This window comes from Hypanus sabinus, chromosome 1, assembly GCF_030144855.1.
Source record: "Hypanus sabinus isolate sHypSab1 chromosome 1, sHypSab1.hap1, whole genome shotgun sequence".
NCBI lineage: Eukaryota > Metazoa > Chordata > Chondrichthyes > Myliobatiformes > Dasyatidae > Hypanus > Hypanus sabinus.
In genome coordinates, this window is record NC_082706.1 from 87680132 (window position 1) to 87700248 (window position 20117).

At 41.8% G+C, this 20117-nt stretch overlaps 1 protein-coding gene across 2 annotated transcripts in view; it reads left to right on the plus strand.

Moving 5' to 3' along the window:
• Nucleotides 1-20117, plus strand: part of rttn (rotatin) — a 255709-nt gene that overhangs the window by 38205 nt on the left and 197387 nt on the right. For both annotated transcript variants that reach the window (XM_059971494.1, XM_059971501.1), the window contains exons 8-9: nt 8418-8583; nt 17457-17644. In XM_059971494.1, coding sequence (XP_059827477.1) covers nt 8418-8583; nt 17457-17644 — 354 coding nt within the window. The remainder of the gene's footprint in view (nt 1-8417; nt 8584-17456; nt 17645-20117) is intronic.

Sequence of the window (20117 nt, forward strand, 5' to 3'; positions counted from 1 at the left end):
CCAGATTTGCAACTGTCCTTTGGGTGAAAAAATTGTTCCTCCGATTTTATCTAAACCTCTTGTGCCTCGTTGTGATTCCAGACCCCATGGTCTGCTCGGCCCAAATATGTTTCCAGCGAAAAGTGGGAGAATAGTCTACGTGTTGTCCAGAACTCCTCAAAAGGTTTTAAATTAAATTTTTGCATGCTTTTCCCTGAGCATTGAGATTCATTTTGAGAATGGCTCTCTTTGGGAAGGATGTTGTTGCCAGTTGGTCGATAGAAAAGGGGGAGGAAGAAGAGTTGTTCAGTGAGGGAATGCCAAGAGACTGGCTTGAAGCTGGATTTTGTTAGAGAAAGTTTATCAAAACTACCACTGTAATCTTTTACTTAATGGCTTTAAAATTAGAATCACATTTGGTCTGCCTGTGATTCAAATGCTGAAAAATGTTGGCATTGGAATTCACACCCCTGGCCACTTAATTTGGTACATCTGTACACCTGCTTGTTAATGCAAATATCTAATCAGCCAATCATGTGGCAGCAACTCAATACATAAAAGCACGTAGACATGATCAAGCGATTCAGTTGTTGTTCAGACTAACCATTAGAATGGGGGTAGAAGTTTGATCTAAGTGACTGTCCATGGAATGATTGCTGGTGAAGGGTAGTTCGAGTATCTCAGAAACTGCTGATTTCCTGGGATTTTCACAGACAACAGTCTCTGGAGTTCACAAAGAATGGTATAAGAAACAAAAAACATCCAGTGAACAGCAGTTCTGTGAGTGAAAACACCTTATAATGAGAGAGGTCAGAGGAGAATTGCCAGATGAGTTCAAGCCAACGGGAAAATGACAGTAATTCAAATAACCACACATTACAACTGTTATGTGCAGAGAGTATCTCTGGACATATAACATGTTGAACATTGAAGTGTTTGGGCTATAACAGCAGAAGGCCACGAAAGTACACTCAGTGGCCACTTTATTAAGTACAGGAGGTCTGTGACTGACGTGATGAAAGAAGTATATATTTAAAGTTCATTAATGCTCTCTACCTCACTGACTCACCCCATTCAAAGTTAATTAGTGTAGGCATTCAGAGTTGCATCACATCACAGCGTGAAGCAGAAAATGCGCAATGGTCCTTCTATAGTGTGTTTTTGCTCTCCACGTAGGCGGTATTGTCTCTCACTAAATGCCAGAATAATCTAATTGTAATGTTTGACAGTGACTCTTAAGTCATTAACTGCAGTGAGACACAACCATTTCTGTATGAGTAATTTTTCCCCGCACTTGCTGCTAAACTTCAGTTTTCCTCATTGTCTGTTTGACCTATTTCATTGTTCATCAATACAACATCTGCGTTGTAAGCCCATGAAGTAATTTCTTTTTGGAAATGTTCATTGTTTAAAACCCCTTTTCTTCATTTATTCTAGTAATAGAAGTTACAGAATTATTCAACACAGAATATGGTTCTTTGCTCTGTTCTCATTTGGTCTGGAGTAATTTTGGTTAATTAGAATCTCCAAGAATGATGTTATTATTCTCTCTATTGAATTTTTTATATTCTTATCTCAACAAAGACAGCTGAGGCACTGGAGACCAGTAATCCAATAAAACTTAACTGAAATAATACTAAACACGAGAAATTTTATAGACGCTGGAAATCCAAAGTAATACACACAAAATGCTGGAGGAACTCAGCAGGCATGGCAGCATCTATGGAGAGGAATAGCGGATGTTTCATCAGGACTGGACAGGAAGCGGGAGGATGTGACATCGCCCCCCTGGTGTCCCTTCTACTTCCCCTTCTTCCATGGTCTTCAGTCATACCAAATTCTTCCTCCTTCTGCCCTTTACCTCTTCCACCTGTCATCTTCCAGCTTTTTACTTCTTCATCACCTCTCACCCACCCACCCATCTTGCCTTGCACCTGGTTTCACCTATCACATCACAAACAAGAGAAAATCTGCAGATGCTGGAAGTCTGAGCAACACACACAAAATGCCGGAGGAACTCAGCAGGCCGGGCAGCATCTATGGGGGAAAAAGAGTACAGTCGATGTTCTGAGCCAAAACCCTTTGGCAGGACTGGAGAAAAAATGCTGAGGAGTAGATTTAAAAGGTGGGGGGAGGGAAGAGAGAAACACCAAGTGCTAGGTGAAACCTGGAAGGGGAAGGATGAAGTAAAGAGCTGGGAAGTTGATTGGTGAAAGAGACAGAAGGCCATGGAAGAGAGAGAAATGGGGGAAGGGCACCAGAGGGAGGTGGTGGGTAGGCGAAGAGATAAGATAAGGGAGAGAAAAGGGGATGGAAAATGGTGGTGGGGGGGAGGTGTATGTTACAGGAAGTTTGAGAAATTGATGTTCATGTCATCAGGTTGGAGGCTACCCAAACAGAATATAAGGTGTACAGTTATACAGGAAGCCACACCGGGAGCACCAAACACAGTAAATAACCCCCAACAGACTCACAGGTGAAGTGTCGCCTCATCTGGAAGGACCATTTAGGGTCCTGAATGGTAGTGAGGGAAGAGGTGTAGGGACAGATGTAGCACTTGTTCTGCTCACAAGGATAAGTGCCAGGAGGGAGATCAACAGGGAGGGACAAATGGACAAGGGAGTCGCGTGAGGAGTGATCCCTGCGGGAAGCAGTAAATGAGGGGATGGAAGCGGGAGGGAAAGGTGTGCTTGGTGGTGGGATCCTGTTGGAGATGGTGAAAGTTTTGAAGAATTATGAGGAAACTGGTGGGGTGGTAGGTAAGGGTGAGGAACCCTATCCCTGGTACAGTGGCAGGAGGATGGGGTAAGAGCAGACGTGCCTGAAATGGAAGAGATGAGGTTGAGGGCAGTGTTGATTGTGGAGGAAGGGAAGCCTCTTTCTTTGAAAAATGAGGACATCTGCTTCGTTCTAGAATGAAAAGCCTCACCCAGAGAGCAGATGTGGCAAAGATGAAGAATTGAGAGAAGGGAATGGGAGCAGGGTGGGATGAGGCATAGTCCAGGTAGCTGTGAACCTCCATGGGTTTGTAATAGACATCGGTGGATAAGCTGTCTCCAGAGAAAGAGACAGTGATATTGAAAAAGGGAATGGAGCTATTGGAAATGGACCAGGCGAATTATCGAGAAAGAGGATCACCCATCACACCTTCCCCTCTTCCACCACCACCTTACTTTGGCTTTTTCCCCTTTTCTTTCCAGTCCTGTTGAGGAATCAGAGTCAGGAATAAATGACTGGCACGTATCATGATGTACATTACAATAGACAGTTTAAAATAAACTGTAGATGACAATAAGGTGTATGTGCTGGGGCAAAACAGCACATTTCATGACACGTACAAGTTTGTGAACGCTTTGCAGTTACCTGGATGTCATTCATTCCATGCCAATGTTGCTGGCTTTTCAAACTCAGATATTTACAAATTAACAAAGATGCCAGTATTACAAATTTTTACATTTTAAAAGATTATTTACAATTTTATTAGGTTCAGAAACAATTAAAAACTGAACCCAGCCTTTGAACTGTCTGCAGCTCTGTCTCTTATCAAAAGCAGGTAGGCCTCTGGTGTGCTGAGGCTTCACCATACCTGATTGAAATATGGAGACGTTCTACATGATTGACTGAGGTGGGAGAAAGGCTTGAGAGTGTTTGGGATAGGAGTGTGGATTTAGCCAGCTGAAGAGTTTGTTGTGTTCACAAGATCAAGTTTAAGTGTATTGTCATCTGGTTGTACATATATACAGTCAAATGAAACAACTTTCCTCTGGATCATGGTGCACTCACAAAATATACAGCACACAAAAAGAAATTACCACAAATAAGTTAATAAAATATAATTCAAAATGCATAGAGTGAGCAGCACAGGTAAACAGCTTGCTGTCCTAGTGATGGTAGTGGCAAGGTATTTGTTAGTCTCACACCCTGAGGGATCAAGCTGCTACCCAGTCTGACAGTACTAGTACTGATGCTCCTGTATCTCCTTCCTGACAGTATAGCAAGTCAAAGAGTTTGTGATATGGGTGGTAGGGGTCTTCAACATCTTCGGGCCCTTTATATTTTACTCTGTGGAAAGTTGTTAGGATGTGGGTGGGGAGCCTTGCATGCCTCGATCTCCTCAGAAAATGTAGACACTGCTGTGCCTTCTACACTAATGCGGAGGTAATGTGGGTTCAGGTTAGATCTTCTGTTATATGCACCAAAGAATTTCATGCTGCTCACATTCTCCACGGCAGAGCTGTTGAAGTGCAATGGAGGGTGATTAACATGCACCTTCCTGAAGTCCACAATAGTGTCTTTTGTTTTGTCCACGTTGAGATTCAGGTTTTTCTCACGCCATTTGACAAGCCTGTCCATCTCTTGTCTATATGCCAACTCGTTGTTGCTGTTGAAGCCAGTCACTGTAGTATCATCAGTGAACTCGATGATGTTGTTTGAGTTGGATCTGGTAGTACAGTTGTGAGTGAGGAGGGTGAACTGCAGCGAGCTGAGCACACAGTCTTGGTGGGCACCAGTTCTTAGTGTGATGGAGTTCGAGCTGACTGATTGGGTCTTTCTGTCTTTCTACAAAGAGGGGTGTTGAGTCCCAACAAAGGCAATTTATCCAGTCTCTGACGGATGATCCCTCCAAGAGGATCACAACCTTGTTGTGGTTTGGAGGCTTAAGTGCCTCAGTGATCCAGAGAGCTGTGCCCTTGGTAGGGTCATTCATGCCAAACAGGTCAAAGGATAGAGGACAGAGTAAGAATGGTCCACCAATCTTCCAGGTTTGGGGGCTCAGCTCCAGGCTGACAATGCTGACTGGTAAAACAATATTGTTACAGAAGCAGCAATGATGAATCCTACATATGATTGCGACGGTATTCCTGAGTCTCCAGCTGAGACTTTTATGACTGACAGTAGTGAAAACCGAGCTACTGACACGAAGAAGGAAGCCCCAGGGCACCATCAGAGACGGAGGACCTTAATTGCTGCATCAAATGCCAGTGGCTTAATGGGCAGTAGAGAGGAATGATCATGTTAAATGCCAAGCTGAAGCTGATGAACAGCATCCTGGTGTTTGAGGCATCTGTTTCTTGGTGGCACAGGAGGGCCAAGTCTGTAGCATCATCAATGATCCAGTTTGAGTGGTGGATGAGCTGGTAAAGGTCCAATGTAACTGGAAATGGCATTTTATACAATCCATTAGCAGCCGCTCAAAGCACTTCATGATTGTTGAGTTCAGTGCCACTGGGCAGTCATCATTTAGGCCAGTTACCATTACTCTCTTGAGCACCAGAATATGGTGGCTGCTCTGAAGCCTGCAGGCACAGTAGACTGTTGCAAAGAGATTTTAAAGATGTTTGCTAAGACCCCTTAGATGACTGTACAATATGTGACCGGTTGTGTTGTCTGGCCTTGCAGCTTTGTGTGGGCTTACCTTTGCTAGGATCCACCTCACCTCGACTGCAGCCAGATGGGGTGCCTATTCCTTGGGCAGCAAGGGCTTTCCTTGATGTCACATCATTCATTGCGTCAAATCATGTATAGAAGGCAGTTAGCCTATCAGGAAGGGAGATGTTGTCGATATGCAGGGTGGATTTGTAATCTGTTACAATATATGTAATTTGGTACATGCACCACGTGTACATGGTGTCACAAAGTTTTCTGAATTTTCTGTGAGTACTCTCACTTTGCCTTCCTGATGACACAGGAGACTGTGGCTCCTGCTGACCTTAGAGTTGTTCTGATCCCCAGTCTGAAAGCAGCCTCCCAATCCCTAAGCAATACATGAACCTCTGCAGTTGGCCATGGTTTTTGGTTTGCTCTGGCAGTGTAGTCTTTAGTCATGGTAACGTTCTCAATGAAGTCAATCACTGATCCTGCATATTCATCAATGTTGACATGATGATCGTAGGTAGCCACCTCCCTAAGTATGCTCCAATCTATGCTTTTAAGATAGTCCTGGCACCACCTGGCACCTGGCACCACCTGGCCAGGTCCAGATCTCCATGTAAACTGGTTTGACTCGTTTAACCAGTGGTCTGTAGGCGGGAATTAGCAAAATATGTGTTCTGAGTAGCCAACGTCAGGGGTCGAGGTACAGCTTTGTAGGTTCCAAGAACACTGGTTGTGAAATTGACATGCTGGTAGAACTTTGTCAGAACTGTTTTAATTTGGCACGATTGAAGACACCAGCAGCAATGAAGAAACCTTCGGGGTGAGTAGCTTCAAGGTTGCAGATGGTGCTCTAGAGCTCCTACAGGGTTTTCCCAGCACTAGCACGGGGAGGAGAGGGGGATGTAGTACTGTGCAAAGCTCTTGGACACGTACAGTACCTCTAAAAAGTATTCAACCCCTCCCCTTGGAAGTTATAATGTTTTATTGATTTACAACGTTGAATCACAGTGAATTTAATTTGGCTGTTTTGACACTGATCGAAAGAAAAAGACTTTAGTGTCAAAATGAAAACATACCTCTACAAAGAGATCTAAATTAATTACAAATATAAAACACAAAGTAATTGATTGCATAAATATTCACCCCCTTTAATATGACACATCAAATCGTCACTGGTGCAGACAGTTGTTTCAATGGAAATCTGCTTTTGGAGACCTGTGTGCAGTCAAGGTGTTTCAATTGATTGTAGTAAAATACACCTGTATCTGGAATGTACAACTGCTGGTGAGTCAGTATCCTGGCAAAATTACACCATCAAGACAAAAGAACACTCCAAGCCTATCTGTGAAAAGGTTATTGAAAAAGCACAATTTAGGAGATGGATACAAGAAAATTTTCAAGTCACTAAATATCCCCTTAGTACTGTTAAGTCAATGATCAAGAATGGAAAGAATATCGCTCAGTTGTAAATCTGCCTTAAAAACTGAGTAACAATGCAAGAAGAGGACTAATGAGGGAGGCCACCAAGAGACCTATGACGGCTCTGGAGAAGTTACAAGCTTCAGTGGCTTGGATGGGAGAGACTGTGCATATAACTGCTGTTACTCGGGTGCTTCACCAGTCGCAGCTTTATGGGAGAGTGGCAAGGAGAAAGCCACTGTTGAAATAAACTCTGATGAAATCGTGACTAGAGTTTGTGGGAGGTATGTGGGAGACTCTGAAGTCAGCTGGAAGAAGGTTTAATGGTCTGATGAAATCAAAAATGGGCTTTTTGGCCAACAGACTAGATGCTGTCTTTGGCGTAAGCCAAACGCTGCACATCATCAATACATACCATCCCTGCCATGAAACATGGTGGTGGCTGCATCACGCTGTGGGGATGCTTCATGCAGCAGGCCCTGCAAGGCTTGTGAAGGTAGATGGTAAAATGATGCAGCAAAATACAGGGAAATCCTGGAGGAAAACCTGATGCAGTCTGCAAGAGAACCACAACTTGGGAGAAGATTTGTTTTCCAGCAAGTTGATTACCCCAAACACAGAGCCAAAGCTACACAGGAATGGCTTAAAAATAACAAAGTTAATGTCCTGGAGTGGCCAAGGCACAGTCCAGATCTCAATACAATTGAAAATTTGTGGTTACACTTGAAAAGGGCTGTTCACTCACGATCCCTATGCAATCTGACAGAGTTTGAGTAGTTTTTGTAAAGAATAATGTGGAAAAATTGCAGTGCCCAGATGTGCAAAGCTGAAAGAGACCTATCCACACAGACTCAAGGCTGTAATTGCTGCCAAATGTGCATCAACTTGAAGTGAGTAATTGTGTAATCAATTATTTTGTGTTAATAATTTTAATAAATTTAGAACAATTTGTAGAAATTTGTTTTCACTTTGACATAGAAGAGTCTTTTCTGTTGATCATTGTCAAAAAAGCCAAGTTAAATCCAACAAATTTTATGACATGTGAGCGATTCATGATAAACCTGATTCTAATATGGCTCTGTGTTGTGGACAAGAGTGGGAAGGGGGCAGGGTGAGAGGAATGATGGATGGAGAAAGGGGAAGGGAGAGAGAATGGAGCAGGAAACTCCAGAGAGACATTCTGCAATGATCAATAAACCAACTAGTTGTTTGGAATCAAATGACCTTGCCTGGTGTCTCAGGGCTGGGTGTGTCTGCATCCACACCACCCCCAGCCCCTAGCGCTCTTCCTCATACATACATATATATGTATGCTTGTGTGTATATATGCCTAAGACTCTTGCATAGTATTGAAGAAAGTCCTGCACTTTACCATTTTAAAAACACTATTGGTGGTGTGCAGTGGGCCATTACTACCAAGGCATTCACATAACAGTTATATCAGGTCTGGTTCTATCTTTAGCAATATATAATGTGATGAGCAATGTTCCTACACTGAATTGTGGCAGACACTAAACTTTCAGGAGGTAGAAACCCTTTATATCAAATTGATACACCACTAACAACATTTAATCCTTGTTTTGAGGAGTCAGTTAATTAATATCAGAAAAAGAAATGCATTATATTCACTTTTATTCCTTTAGACTTAATTTCCCAGAACTCCTCATTGGCTTATGCCCAGGAAGCACACGGGATGCATGTTTCCCAAAATTCATCACCCAGGAGCACTAGTCCCAGACCATCGGTGATTGGACGAACAGTACAGCGTCCCAGAGGAGATGGACAAGACGGTGATGCAGTATCTTCAAGGTAAAAGAAACATTAGTCAAAGGTTTGTACATTAGTCAAAGTATGCATTTACAATACAACTCTGATATTTGTCTTCTCCAGGTAGCCATGAAATACAGAAAGCCCATGGGAGTTGATTGAAGAAAAAGTATCAATTGCTCCCCCCAGCATGAAATAGAAAAGGAACAAAACTCGATGACCCCCCACACATGCCCACACAGAAAAAATCAGCGGCGATAGAATCAAATCCCCACCCCTGCACTGTAGAAAAAAAGTGACAATAACAATCCCTAACCCCGTCACTCACATTCTTACAGAATACCATTAGTCTTTGCTCTCCAATGAGAATAACCAACAGTAACGTCTTTCCACTCCTACTGTGTGTCTTTTATGGGCAAGCCAGTTCTGAATCCAAACTTGTAATTCACCTGAATCTCATGTATCTTTACCTTTTGAACTAACCTAGGAGGGGCCTTATCAATTGCCTTACCAGAGTGCATGTAGATAATGCTCAGTGCCTTACCCTCATCAAACTGATCTATTATCTCTACAACAAACTTGATCGGCTTTGCAAGACGTGGCCTGCCCTACAACAGCCATGCTGACTGTCCCATGTTACAGCACTGTAGTTATTCAGAATATGATGCACTTTAAATTGCAAATCCATTTGTAACTATTTTCAAAATATTTTTGTGAATTTTAAATTTTTTGATTGAAAATTAAATAACTAATGGAGGTTTCTTAAAATGGACAATAAAAAAAGGCAGAAAATACTGTAAATGCATAATGCATGGAGACAGAATCTAAATGGCCATTTCAGATATTGATTCTTCCATCATTTCTTATGAAAAGTCCATTCCTGGAAAACACTTCGTTCTCTGTATAAAGGTAGTAAGGTAGAAGGGCTAAAGTGTGTGTACTTCAATGCAAGAAACATGAGGAACAAAGGTGATGAACTGAGAGCTTGGATACATATATGGAATTATGATGTAATGGCCATTACGGAGACTTGGCTGGCACCAGGGCAGGAATGGATTCTCAATATTCCTGGATTTCAGTGCTTTCAAGGGGATAGAGAGGGGGGAAAAGGGGAGGAGGGGTGGCATTACTGGTCAGGGATACTATTACAGCTGCAGAAAGGATGGGTAATGTAGCAGGATCCTCTTTTGAGTCAGTGTGGGTGGAAGTAAGGAACAGGAAGTGAGCAGTTACTCTACTGGGGGTATTCTATAGGCCTCCTGGTAGCAGCAGAGATACCGAGGAGCAGATTGGGAGGCAGATTTTGGAAAGGTGCAAAAATAATTTGGTTGTTATCATGGGTGACTTTAACTTCCCTAATATTGATTGACACTTGATTAGTTCCAAGGGTTTAGATGGGGCAGAGTTTGTTAAGTGTGTTCAGGATGGATTCCTGTCACAGTATGTTGACAGGCCAACTAGGGGGAATGCCATACTAGATCTAGTATTAGTTAACGAACCGGGTCAGGTCACAGATCTGTCTGTGGGTGAGCATCTAGGGGACAGTGATCACCGCTCCTTGGCCTTTAGCATTATCATGGAAAAGGATAGAATCAGAGAGGACAGGAAAATTTTTAATTAGGGAAGGACAAATTATGAGGCTATAAGGCTTGAACTTGCGGGTGTGAGCTGGGATGATGTTTTTTCAGGGAAATGTACTATGGACATGTGGTTGATCTTTAAGGATCTCTTCCAGGATGTTAGGGATAAATTTGTCCCAGTGAGGAAGATAAAGAATGGTAGGGTGAAGGAACCATGGGTGACAAGTGAAGTGGAAAATCGAGTCAGGTGGAAGAAGGCAGCATACATGAGGTTGAAGAAGCAAGGATCAGATAGGTCTGTTGAGGAATATAGGGGAGCAAGAAAGGAGCTTAAGAAGGAGCTGAGAAGAGCAAGAAGGAGGCATGAGAAATTCTTGGCGAGTAGGGTAAAGGAAAAACCCCAAGGCATTCTTCAATTATGTGAAGAACAAAAGGATGACAGGAGTGAAGGTAGGACCGATTAGAGATAAAAGTGGGAAGATGTGCCTGGAGGCTGTGGAAGTGAGCGAGGTCGTCAATGAATACTTCTGTTCGGTATTCACCACTGAGAGGGAATGTGATGACGGTGAGGACAATATGAGTGAGCTTGATGTTCTGGAGCATGTTGATATTAAGGGAGAGGAGGTGTTGGAGTTGTTAAAATACATTAGGACAGATAAGTCCCTGGAGCCTGACGGAATATTCCTCAGGCTGCTCCACAAGGCAAGGGAAGAGATTGCTGAACCTCTGGCTAGGATCTTTATGTTCTCGTTGTCCACAGGAATGGTACCGGAGGATTGGAGGGAGGCGAATGTTGTCCCCTTGTTCAAAAAAGGTCTGGGTAATTATAGACCAGTGAGCCTTGTGTCTGTGGTGGGAAAGCTGTTGGAAAAGATTCTTAGAGATAGGATCTACGGACATTTAGAGAATCATGGTCTGATCAGGGACAGTCCGCATGGCTTTGTGCAGGACAGATCGTGCCTAACAAGCCTGATATAGAGATCTTTGAGGAGATGACCAGGCATATAGATGAGGGTAGGGCAGTGGATGTGATCTACATGAATTTTAGTAAGGCATTTGACAAGGTTCCACACAGTAGGCTTATTCAGAAAGTCAGAAGCCATGGGATCCAGGAAAGTTTGGTCAGGTGGATTCACAATTGGCTTGCCTGCAGAAGGCAGAGGGTCGTGGTGGAGGGAGTACATTCAGATTGGAGGGTTGTGACTAGTGGTGTCCCACAAGGATCTGTTCTGGGACCTCTACTTTTTGTGATTTTTATTAACAACCTGGATGCGGGGTTAGAAGGGTGGGTTGGCAAGTTTGCAGACACCACAAAAGTTGGTGGTTTTGTAGATAGTGTAGAGGATTGTTGAAGATTGCAGAGAGACATTGATAGGATGCAGAAGTGGGCTGAGGAGTGGCAGATGGAGTTCAGCCCGGAGAAGTGTGAGGTGGTACACTTTGGAAGGACAAACTCCAAGGCAGAGTACAAAGTAAATGGCAGGATACTTGGTAGTGTGGAGGAGCAGAGGGATCTGAGGGTACATGTCCACAGATCCCTGAAAGTTGCCTCACAGATAGATAGGGTAGTTAAGAAAGCTTATGGGGTGTTAGCTTTCATAAGTTGAGGGATAGAGTTTAAGAGATGCGATGTAATGATGCAGCTCTATAAAACTCAAGTTAGGCCACACTTGGAGTACTGTGTCCAGTTCTGGTCGCCTCAGTATAGGAAGGATGTGGAAGCATTGGAAAGAGTACAGAGGAGATTTACCAGGATGCTGCCTGGTTTAGAGAGTATGGATTATGATCAGAGATTAAGTGAGCTAGAGCTTTACTCTTTGGAGAGAAGGAGGATGAGAGGAGACATGATAGAGGTGTACAAGATATTAAGAGGAATAGACAGAGTGGACAGCCAGTGCCTCTTCCCCAGGGCACCACTGCTCAGTACATGGCTTTAAGGTAAGGGGAGGGAAGTTCAAGGGGGATATTAGAGGAAGGTTTTTCACTCAGAGAGTGGTTGGTGCGTGGAATGCACTGCCTGAGTCAGTGGTGGAGGCAGATACACTAGTGAAGTTTAAGAGACTACTAGACAGGTATATGGAGGAATTTAAGGTGGGAGGTTATATGGGAGGCAGGGTTTGAGGGTCAGCACAACATTGTGGGCCGAAGGGCCTGTAATGTGCTGTACTATTCTATGTTCTGTGTTGTTCTCCTAATGGATATTGAGTGATTACCTATTTATCTGATATGTTCTGTTTTTATTTCTCATTTCGACTACTCAGTTTTCTTTCTTTTGCCTTCGAGATTGATGATTTTCTATTGCTAGTTTAGGATGTTTGCTTTTGGTAATGAGCCATGTTCTCCACTGAAGTAAATCCTATCCTTTTTTTCGATTTGAACATTAAAGATTGGGATTTTATTGTATTTAGCTATGGGGCAATTCATTTTCAGTATAATTTCCTGCATTGACAGAAAAGAGGCGATGGAAAGTGTGGCAGTATTCTTTGAAGTGCAAAATAAATTTATTACAGAACATTTCAGTCCTAAGTCAGCCTTCACTGATTCATGAGCTTGTAAGAATGAGAAACATAATGAGGTTATTCAGCTCATACAACCTGCTCTACCGTCCATGCTCAGGTTCCATCTTCACTAAATTGACAGGCAGGACTTGAGTCATGAAACTAGACTGGCACATCAGTACAGTATTGTAAATTAATTTACAAGTGATATAATTCAGCTCTTACTTTAATAAAAGGTAAAGAAGAATGGGATACCAAATTAGATATTAAGAATATTGGGTGCCATATTGGACACCTGATCATTAAAGGAGATTATTGTCTTTGAAAGGAAACATTGCATAGTGGATCCCATTTAGAATATCAGGAATCTAAAGATGGGCATGATCTAACTGAAGTTTTCAAACTTCTATCGGGACTTGGGTAAATTTTCCACTGTAATTTTAATCACATGAGTGTAGCAATGTAAAGTTCTATTGGGTTCAGGGTACCTAGGGAAATCAGATGGATTTATTTTCCTACTTGGAGTGATGTTAGAAATTACTTGCAGCCTTGGAGTGAGGAAGCCAGGGAGACAGACAAGTCGTAAAAACCAAATCAAATTATCTCATTGCACCTTCTCTTGTCCCAGCATTCTGTTAGCTACCAGTCAACTTTTACCAAACATTTGCTCAATTTGTAATGGCAAGCCACCTTGTGCTGGTGTGTGTGTTTCTGATGAGAATGATGCCATCTGGAGTTTAGCCATCTGTTGCTTAGCTCCTGCTGGTTCACTCATAATGGTAAGCTGAAGGGGAAGGTTTCGAGCAAGAACGATCCAAGCAATTCCTCAATGGTGGAGCTGGCAGAAGGTGATGCAACATCACAATATCTGAAGGTGGAGGAAAGTTGCAGTAGTGAAACTAACTTCTCATCTTGCATGCTATACCATTGGACTCTGACCCCAATCTGTTGAGGACCGTGTGATGACTACTTGTGCATCAGCCTCCCCATGTAAAACACAGGCGTTCTCCATTAAGGAAATCCACCCTAACATCCTGGATTAAGTCTCATCATGATCAGCAAGTGGCAATGTGGGCAGGACTGTGGTCTGGAAGCCCCTCAGAATACGTGAATCCCAGATCGGGCTCTGTAGCTGTGTGAAGACAATCCCTTAGGGGAACATTGTACTTGACTGATTAAATTACTATAGGTGTGTGAAATGGAGATATGTTGCATTGATCCATGTGTAGGTTCCTTACGAATCTGCAGTTGAGGCTGATTATTGAAAGTTTGCATAGAAAGTGAAGGAAAGAAACTTGTGGAGCACTTTTACAATCTCAGGAACCTCAAGTTTACAGCTGTAGAAGTAGTTTTGTGCTTTAGTGAATAGTTGATTTGTACACAGCAAGGTCCCAACGTGATCATAATTTCTATTTTTATTGTTTGATAAGAACACAAGAGAAACCCAGTTGCTGTGGTAGCTCCTAGTTCTCATTTTCTCACTTCGTTCCCCCTGCCCACCTGGTTTAATTTAATTTATCACCTTATAGTTTGTACTCCCCCCCCCCCCCCCCACCCCCTGCATCCCACCATCTTATACTGATTTTTTTTCCTCTTCCTTTCCAGTCCTGATGAAAGGTTTTGGCCTGGAAACTTGACTGCCTGACCTGCTGAGCCAGCATTTTGTGTGTGAAACTCAGTTGCTGCTCTTTGAACTGATACTGTGGAATTTTTCATGTCCAGCTGGGAGGACAGATGGGTTTTGATCTAATACTTAAGTGAAATACTTAAGTGATTCGACAGTGCAGCATTTGGTTCTGTTTTAGGAGCCATACAGAAGTGTTATCCCTAATCTTGTGCTCAAGCCTTTGGAGTGGAAATTAAAACTATCACCTTATGAATCAAGATTATTACTAGATGAACAGACACATGCACTCTGCTTTTTGGTGTTTAACCGCACAATGCTTAATAAAGTATTTCTGAATTGTACACATCATTTTAAGTTTAGAATAGAATAAGCGAAGTACACCTTTCGTTTTCTTTTAAACCTCTGTATTAAGTAGCTGCCTCTATATCTATTATAACAACCTTTTGCAAGGAAAAAGGAACAGTTGTAAAATGACAATTTGACTTCTCATACATAGTCTTTTACAAAACCAATCTGTTATCTTCAGGTGTTTGAAATTACATTTGACATGTTCTTAATAGTCTATCTGATGTTAACATTTTCTGACCACTTATAGTGGTTAAATCCTGGAGCATTTCAGAATCACAACCACCTTTAGAATCGCTGACATGTGTCATGAAATTTGTTGCTTTATAGCAGCAGTACAGTGTAATACATAAAAACACTATAAATTACTATACTATAAACAGTATATCAAGAAAAATTAAATTAAATAGTGCAAAAAGAGAACAAAAATAGTGAGAAATCATAGGGCAGAGGGCAAGAAGCTGTTCATAAAACATCGAGTGTTCTTGCCACAAGGATCAAAGCTAAGTGCCTTGAAGACTTATATTTTGTATTGGTAACACACACAAAATGCTGGTGGAACACAGCAGGCCAGGCAGCATCTATAGGAAGAAGCACTGTTGACGTTTTGGGCCGAGACCCTTCGTCAGGACTAACTGAAAGGAGAGATACTAAGAGATTTGAAAGTAGTGGGGGGGAAGGGGAAGTGTGAAATGATAGGAGAAGACCAGAGGGGGTGGGATGAAGCTAAGAGCTGGAAAGGTGATCGGCAAAAGTGCCAATCTTCCCCTTCTTACCCCATCCCTGACATATTTAGTTGTTAGTTTGTTTTTTTTTCTCTCTCTCTCTCTCTGCCCATCACCCTGCCTGTTCTCCATCTCCCTCTGGTGCTCCCCCCTCTCCCTTTCTTTCTCCCAAGGCCCCCTTTTTACATGACCCTTTCCCTTCTCCAGCTCTGTATCACTTTTGCCAATCACCTTTCCAGCTCTTAGCTTCATCCCACCCCCTCTGGTCTTCTCCTATCATTTTGCATTTCCCCCTCCCCCCACTACTTTCCAATCTCTTAGTATCTCTCCTTTCAGTTAGTCCTGACGAAGGGTCTCAGCCCGAAATGTCAACAGTGCTCCTTCCTATAGATGCTGTCTGGCCTGCTGCGTTCCACCAGCATTTTGTGTGTGTTGTTTGAATTCCTAGCATCTGCAGATTTCCTCGTGTTTGCTTTCTGTATTGGTAATTTGGTTTGTTGACAAAGTGTCCAATAACAAAGTTTACTAACAATATAGATCTACATGAGAAAGTTGAGCTGAGGGAGAGATATCAAGAATGGACGCAATAGTAATATTAAATTAATTTTAAAAATGGTGAACAGGAGAATCTAGAATTACAATGGAAGAAAATGCAGAAAACTTTCATGTAGTCATAGCAAGCAGTTTCAAGGTATGTCAGCCTTTATTGCAATGAGCTTAGAATATATGAGTAGGAGTCTATGCTGCCACAATGCAGGACTAGTGAGACTATACTTGGAGCAGAGAATAGGATACAATAGAACTTGATTGTCATTTTTTAAGCCAAGGAGGTTGTGGTGCTGCTCCAGTCCATGCAACATAGCTATTTACAATGCATATGGTGCGGCTTAATTAAAAAAATCCTATACTTGCATGCAACAAGTGACTTTGATGGTTTGTAAAGCTCAAAGGCCACTGGTAAGCTGGGATGTAGCATTATTCAGGAAGAAGCTGTTTTCAGTCTTGGCTAGGTGGTTTCTGTAACTCTTATCAGATGGCAATTTCCAGAATGAGATGGGTTTTTAATGATGTTAAGAGCCCGCCATAGGCATCAAGAGTTATAGATTATCTGAAGGTCCAGTAGTTGAATCCCATTGATATGCTGAGCCATTCTAATCACCTGCTGGAGTGCTTTGTGATTTGTCTTGCTGCAGTTATAGGAGTTATAGGAGCACACTGTCATTCCATGTGTGACTATGCTGTCTGTTGCACATCGGTAAAAGTTGGCCAACAATTTTTGGAGAAGATTAGCTCTCCTTAATCACTGCTGGTATTGTAGTCACCTTTGTGCCTTCCCTACTACTGAGGTTGTGTTGACGGATCAAGAGAGCTCCTCAATGATGTGCAATCCCGAATGCAGTAATTCTGTTTTATTGTCTTAAATTTTGAATCATGTTTCCATTGTTATGCGTGCTTAGGTTTAGAGTTTAAATGCATTCAAAGATAAAATCTTTCTTTTGCCTTTGATGACCTGACTGATACAGTGGCAAGTGCTCACACGATTTAACACCTCCGCAAACAATCAGCAGGGGGAAGGTGGATTGTGGTTGGTGCACTCTGCGGTTGGCCCTGACAGAATTATGCACAGTGTGGAAATTTGAAGCAAAATAATTTGGTAGCCACAGATTGTTTTAATGTGAATTTTCCAAATTGTAAGCCATTCATTTCTTTGGTAATAAAACTAATCTTTTAAAAATGTACAGCTTTGGAAAGTGCAGAAACTGGTTTAGGGATGCTTAAAATTGTTAGATGTCCAAGCAGTCAAAGTGCTTCAGTTCAGTAATCACAGACTGGTTACATCATTTCTCTGTTGATAATTTTGGAACAGTATTGGCACAAAGAATCAGTACAATAGTGTCTCTGATAGTTCTAGTAATTGCAACCATCACCAATTCACTTCATGCATATGAAAGATAACATTTTTCATGATAAAATTTCTCTTTCAAGGCATTTTGTATAATAGTAAGAAATAGAATTCTGTTAGAGACAATGCAGAAGTTAATGATTAGCTGTTTGATCTTCAGTATTTTCTGTTGAAATTTTGTTGGATATGTGTTGATATGTGTTTTATTGTCATTTCTCTTTTTAAATTCAATCTCAGTGGAAGTAGTTCCCAAGGATTTCCTAACAGCAGAAGTTCGATGTCTAAGCATTCGGTGGCTGACTTGACCCACTGGGAGCTGCCTGAGATGGAAAGTGAGGATTCCTTGGAACTTCAGTTCCAGCAGCTTAGTCTTCCACAGTTCTGTGTGATGCTCCTAGAACATGCTGTACCTTTGCTCAAAACAGGTAAGCAGTCTGATGGAAACTTCGCGTTTTAATCAGATTGTATATCTCTGTTGCTTTTCTTTCCAACTTGGTCTATGAACCAGGGTATGCTTAATGATGAAAGATAGAGTAAAGAGAACTGATGATAGAAACTGTTTCAGTGCCTTTTTTTAAAAAAAGGAAGCACATGCAGGACTTGATAGCTTTGTGTAGTAAAACAGCATTGCTCAGTTCCTAAAATTAAACTTGGCTGAAATTGAGTGCTCCTGTCCCCATATTTACAATGGATTGTCCCAACAAAACATGAAAATATGTATAGTTTGTGGAATGGAGCTTCTACTGATGATTGGGTATGTGGTATTTCGTTATATAGAAACTGGAATTAATTTCTGCATTTGGTTTATGCTAGTGAATTTGAAAGTGCATTTCAAAACTTACTGAATAGTATATTTATTGCATTGAAGTTAAATAGATTTGTGGCTTTGACACGTAAATACACAAGGTACATAAGCCGATAAGAGGCATAGATTGAGTGGACAATCAGAGACTTTTTACTCAGGGCAGAAATATGAAAGTGCTGGAGAATGGGATTGAGAGGGATGATAACTCAGTCATGATGGAATGGTGCAATAGACTCGTTAGGCCGAAGGAGCGGAATTAGGTCCTATGTCTTTTGGTTGTATGGAAATGACTAATATCAGGGTGCATAATTTTAAGGTGATTTGAGAGAAGTATAAGGGGGATGTCAGTAGTTTTTTTACACAGAAAGTGGTGGGTGTCTGGAACCTGCTGCTAGGGGTGGTAGCAGAGTCAGAAACATTAGGGACATTTAAGAGACAAATGGCCAATGAGTGAAAGAAAGATGGAGAACAATGTGGGAGGGAAAGGTGAGAATGGTCTTACAGCCAGTTAAAAGGCCAGCACAAGGTTGTAGGCCTAAGGGCCTGGACTGTTCTATGTTCTAAAGGGAATGTATTGCCTCAGTAATATTCTTATTAATTGATAACTGTTGGGTCGGTGTTATTCAAAAGGAAAATGAAGCTAATAATGAATCAAGAAATATTGAAAATTTCCCTGTTATGCATCCTTATTATCTGATGATTGATATCATACAGCATTGAGCACAGGCATTTGGATAATTGGTTTATTATTGTCACGTACCATATTTCAGTGAAAAGCTTTTGTTTGCACGCTGGCTAGACAGATCATTTAATCTGTATGTACATCATAGTAGCATAAAAGGAAAATAAAACTGAATGCAGAATATAGCGTTACAGTTACACAAAGTCCAGTGAAGGTTTTCGAAGTGTAAAGCCCATGATAAGGGCCCACTAATTTTTACCATAATATGTGCCCTCTCATTTGTTTTCATGCTGTTTCTGACTTCCCTTGCCAGCTAATGTTGCCTCATCCTCCCTTTAGAATATTCCTTCATCTTTGGGATGTATCTATCCTGTGTCCGAATTGTCCTTAGAAACTCCAGCCAGTGCTGTTCTGTTGTCATCTCTGCTACTGTCCCCTCCAATTCACTTCAGCCAGCTTCTCTCTCATGCCTCTACTACTGCACGGTAGTAGGTATGTTGCATCTGGAATTATTTCCGGGTAGTGGACGATTTCCTTCCATGCTGCTCTGACATATTGGGCAAGTTATAGTAGTGGATTGCCATTGCCTTCTGCGATGTGAGTTTTTTTTTTAAAGAGATCACCAGTTTCTTAACTGAAGCCGGCTGGATTTGAACTGAGGACCTCTCGCCCGGAAGTCCAGCGCTGATGCCACTACGCCACCAGCTGGCCACTGCACGATAATAATGATATATCTGACTTTATCTCCTCCCTCTCAATCTGCAGGGTGAATTCGATCATGTTATGATCACTGTCTCTTTACCCCTCGAGTTCAGGTCTTACCTGTCCTCTTTGTACAGGTCATATTAAAGATTTTTAAGAGCAGATTAAATAGATTTAATTCTAAAATTACTGTAATAAAAGTACACTTAAGACCATAAGATATAGAAGCAGAATTAGGCCATGTGGTTCGAGTCTGCTTCACCATTCATTCTATCATGGCTGGCTTATTATCCATCTCAACTCTTTTCTCTTGCCTTCTCCCCACGACATTTGACATTCTTAATCAAGAACCTGTTGACCTCCGCTTTAACTGTACCCAATAACTTGCCTCCACAGCTGTCTTTGGAAAGGAATTCCACAGATCCACCACCCTCTGGCTAAAGAAGTTCTTCCTTGTCTCTGTTTGAAAGGAAAGTCCTTGCATTCCGAAACTGTGCCCGCTGGTTCTAGATTCCCACACTAATGGAAATAGTCTCTCCACATCCACTCTTTCTAGGTCTTTCATCTTCAATAGGTCTGAATCAGGTTTAATATCACTGGCATATGTCGTGAAATTTGATGTTTTGCAGCAAAAGTACATTGCAATACATAATAGTTTAAAAAAAAACTACAGACTAACAATAAGAAATGTTATAAGAAATAAGACCCA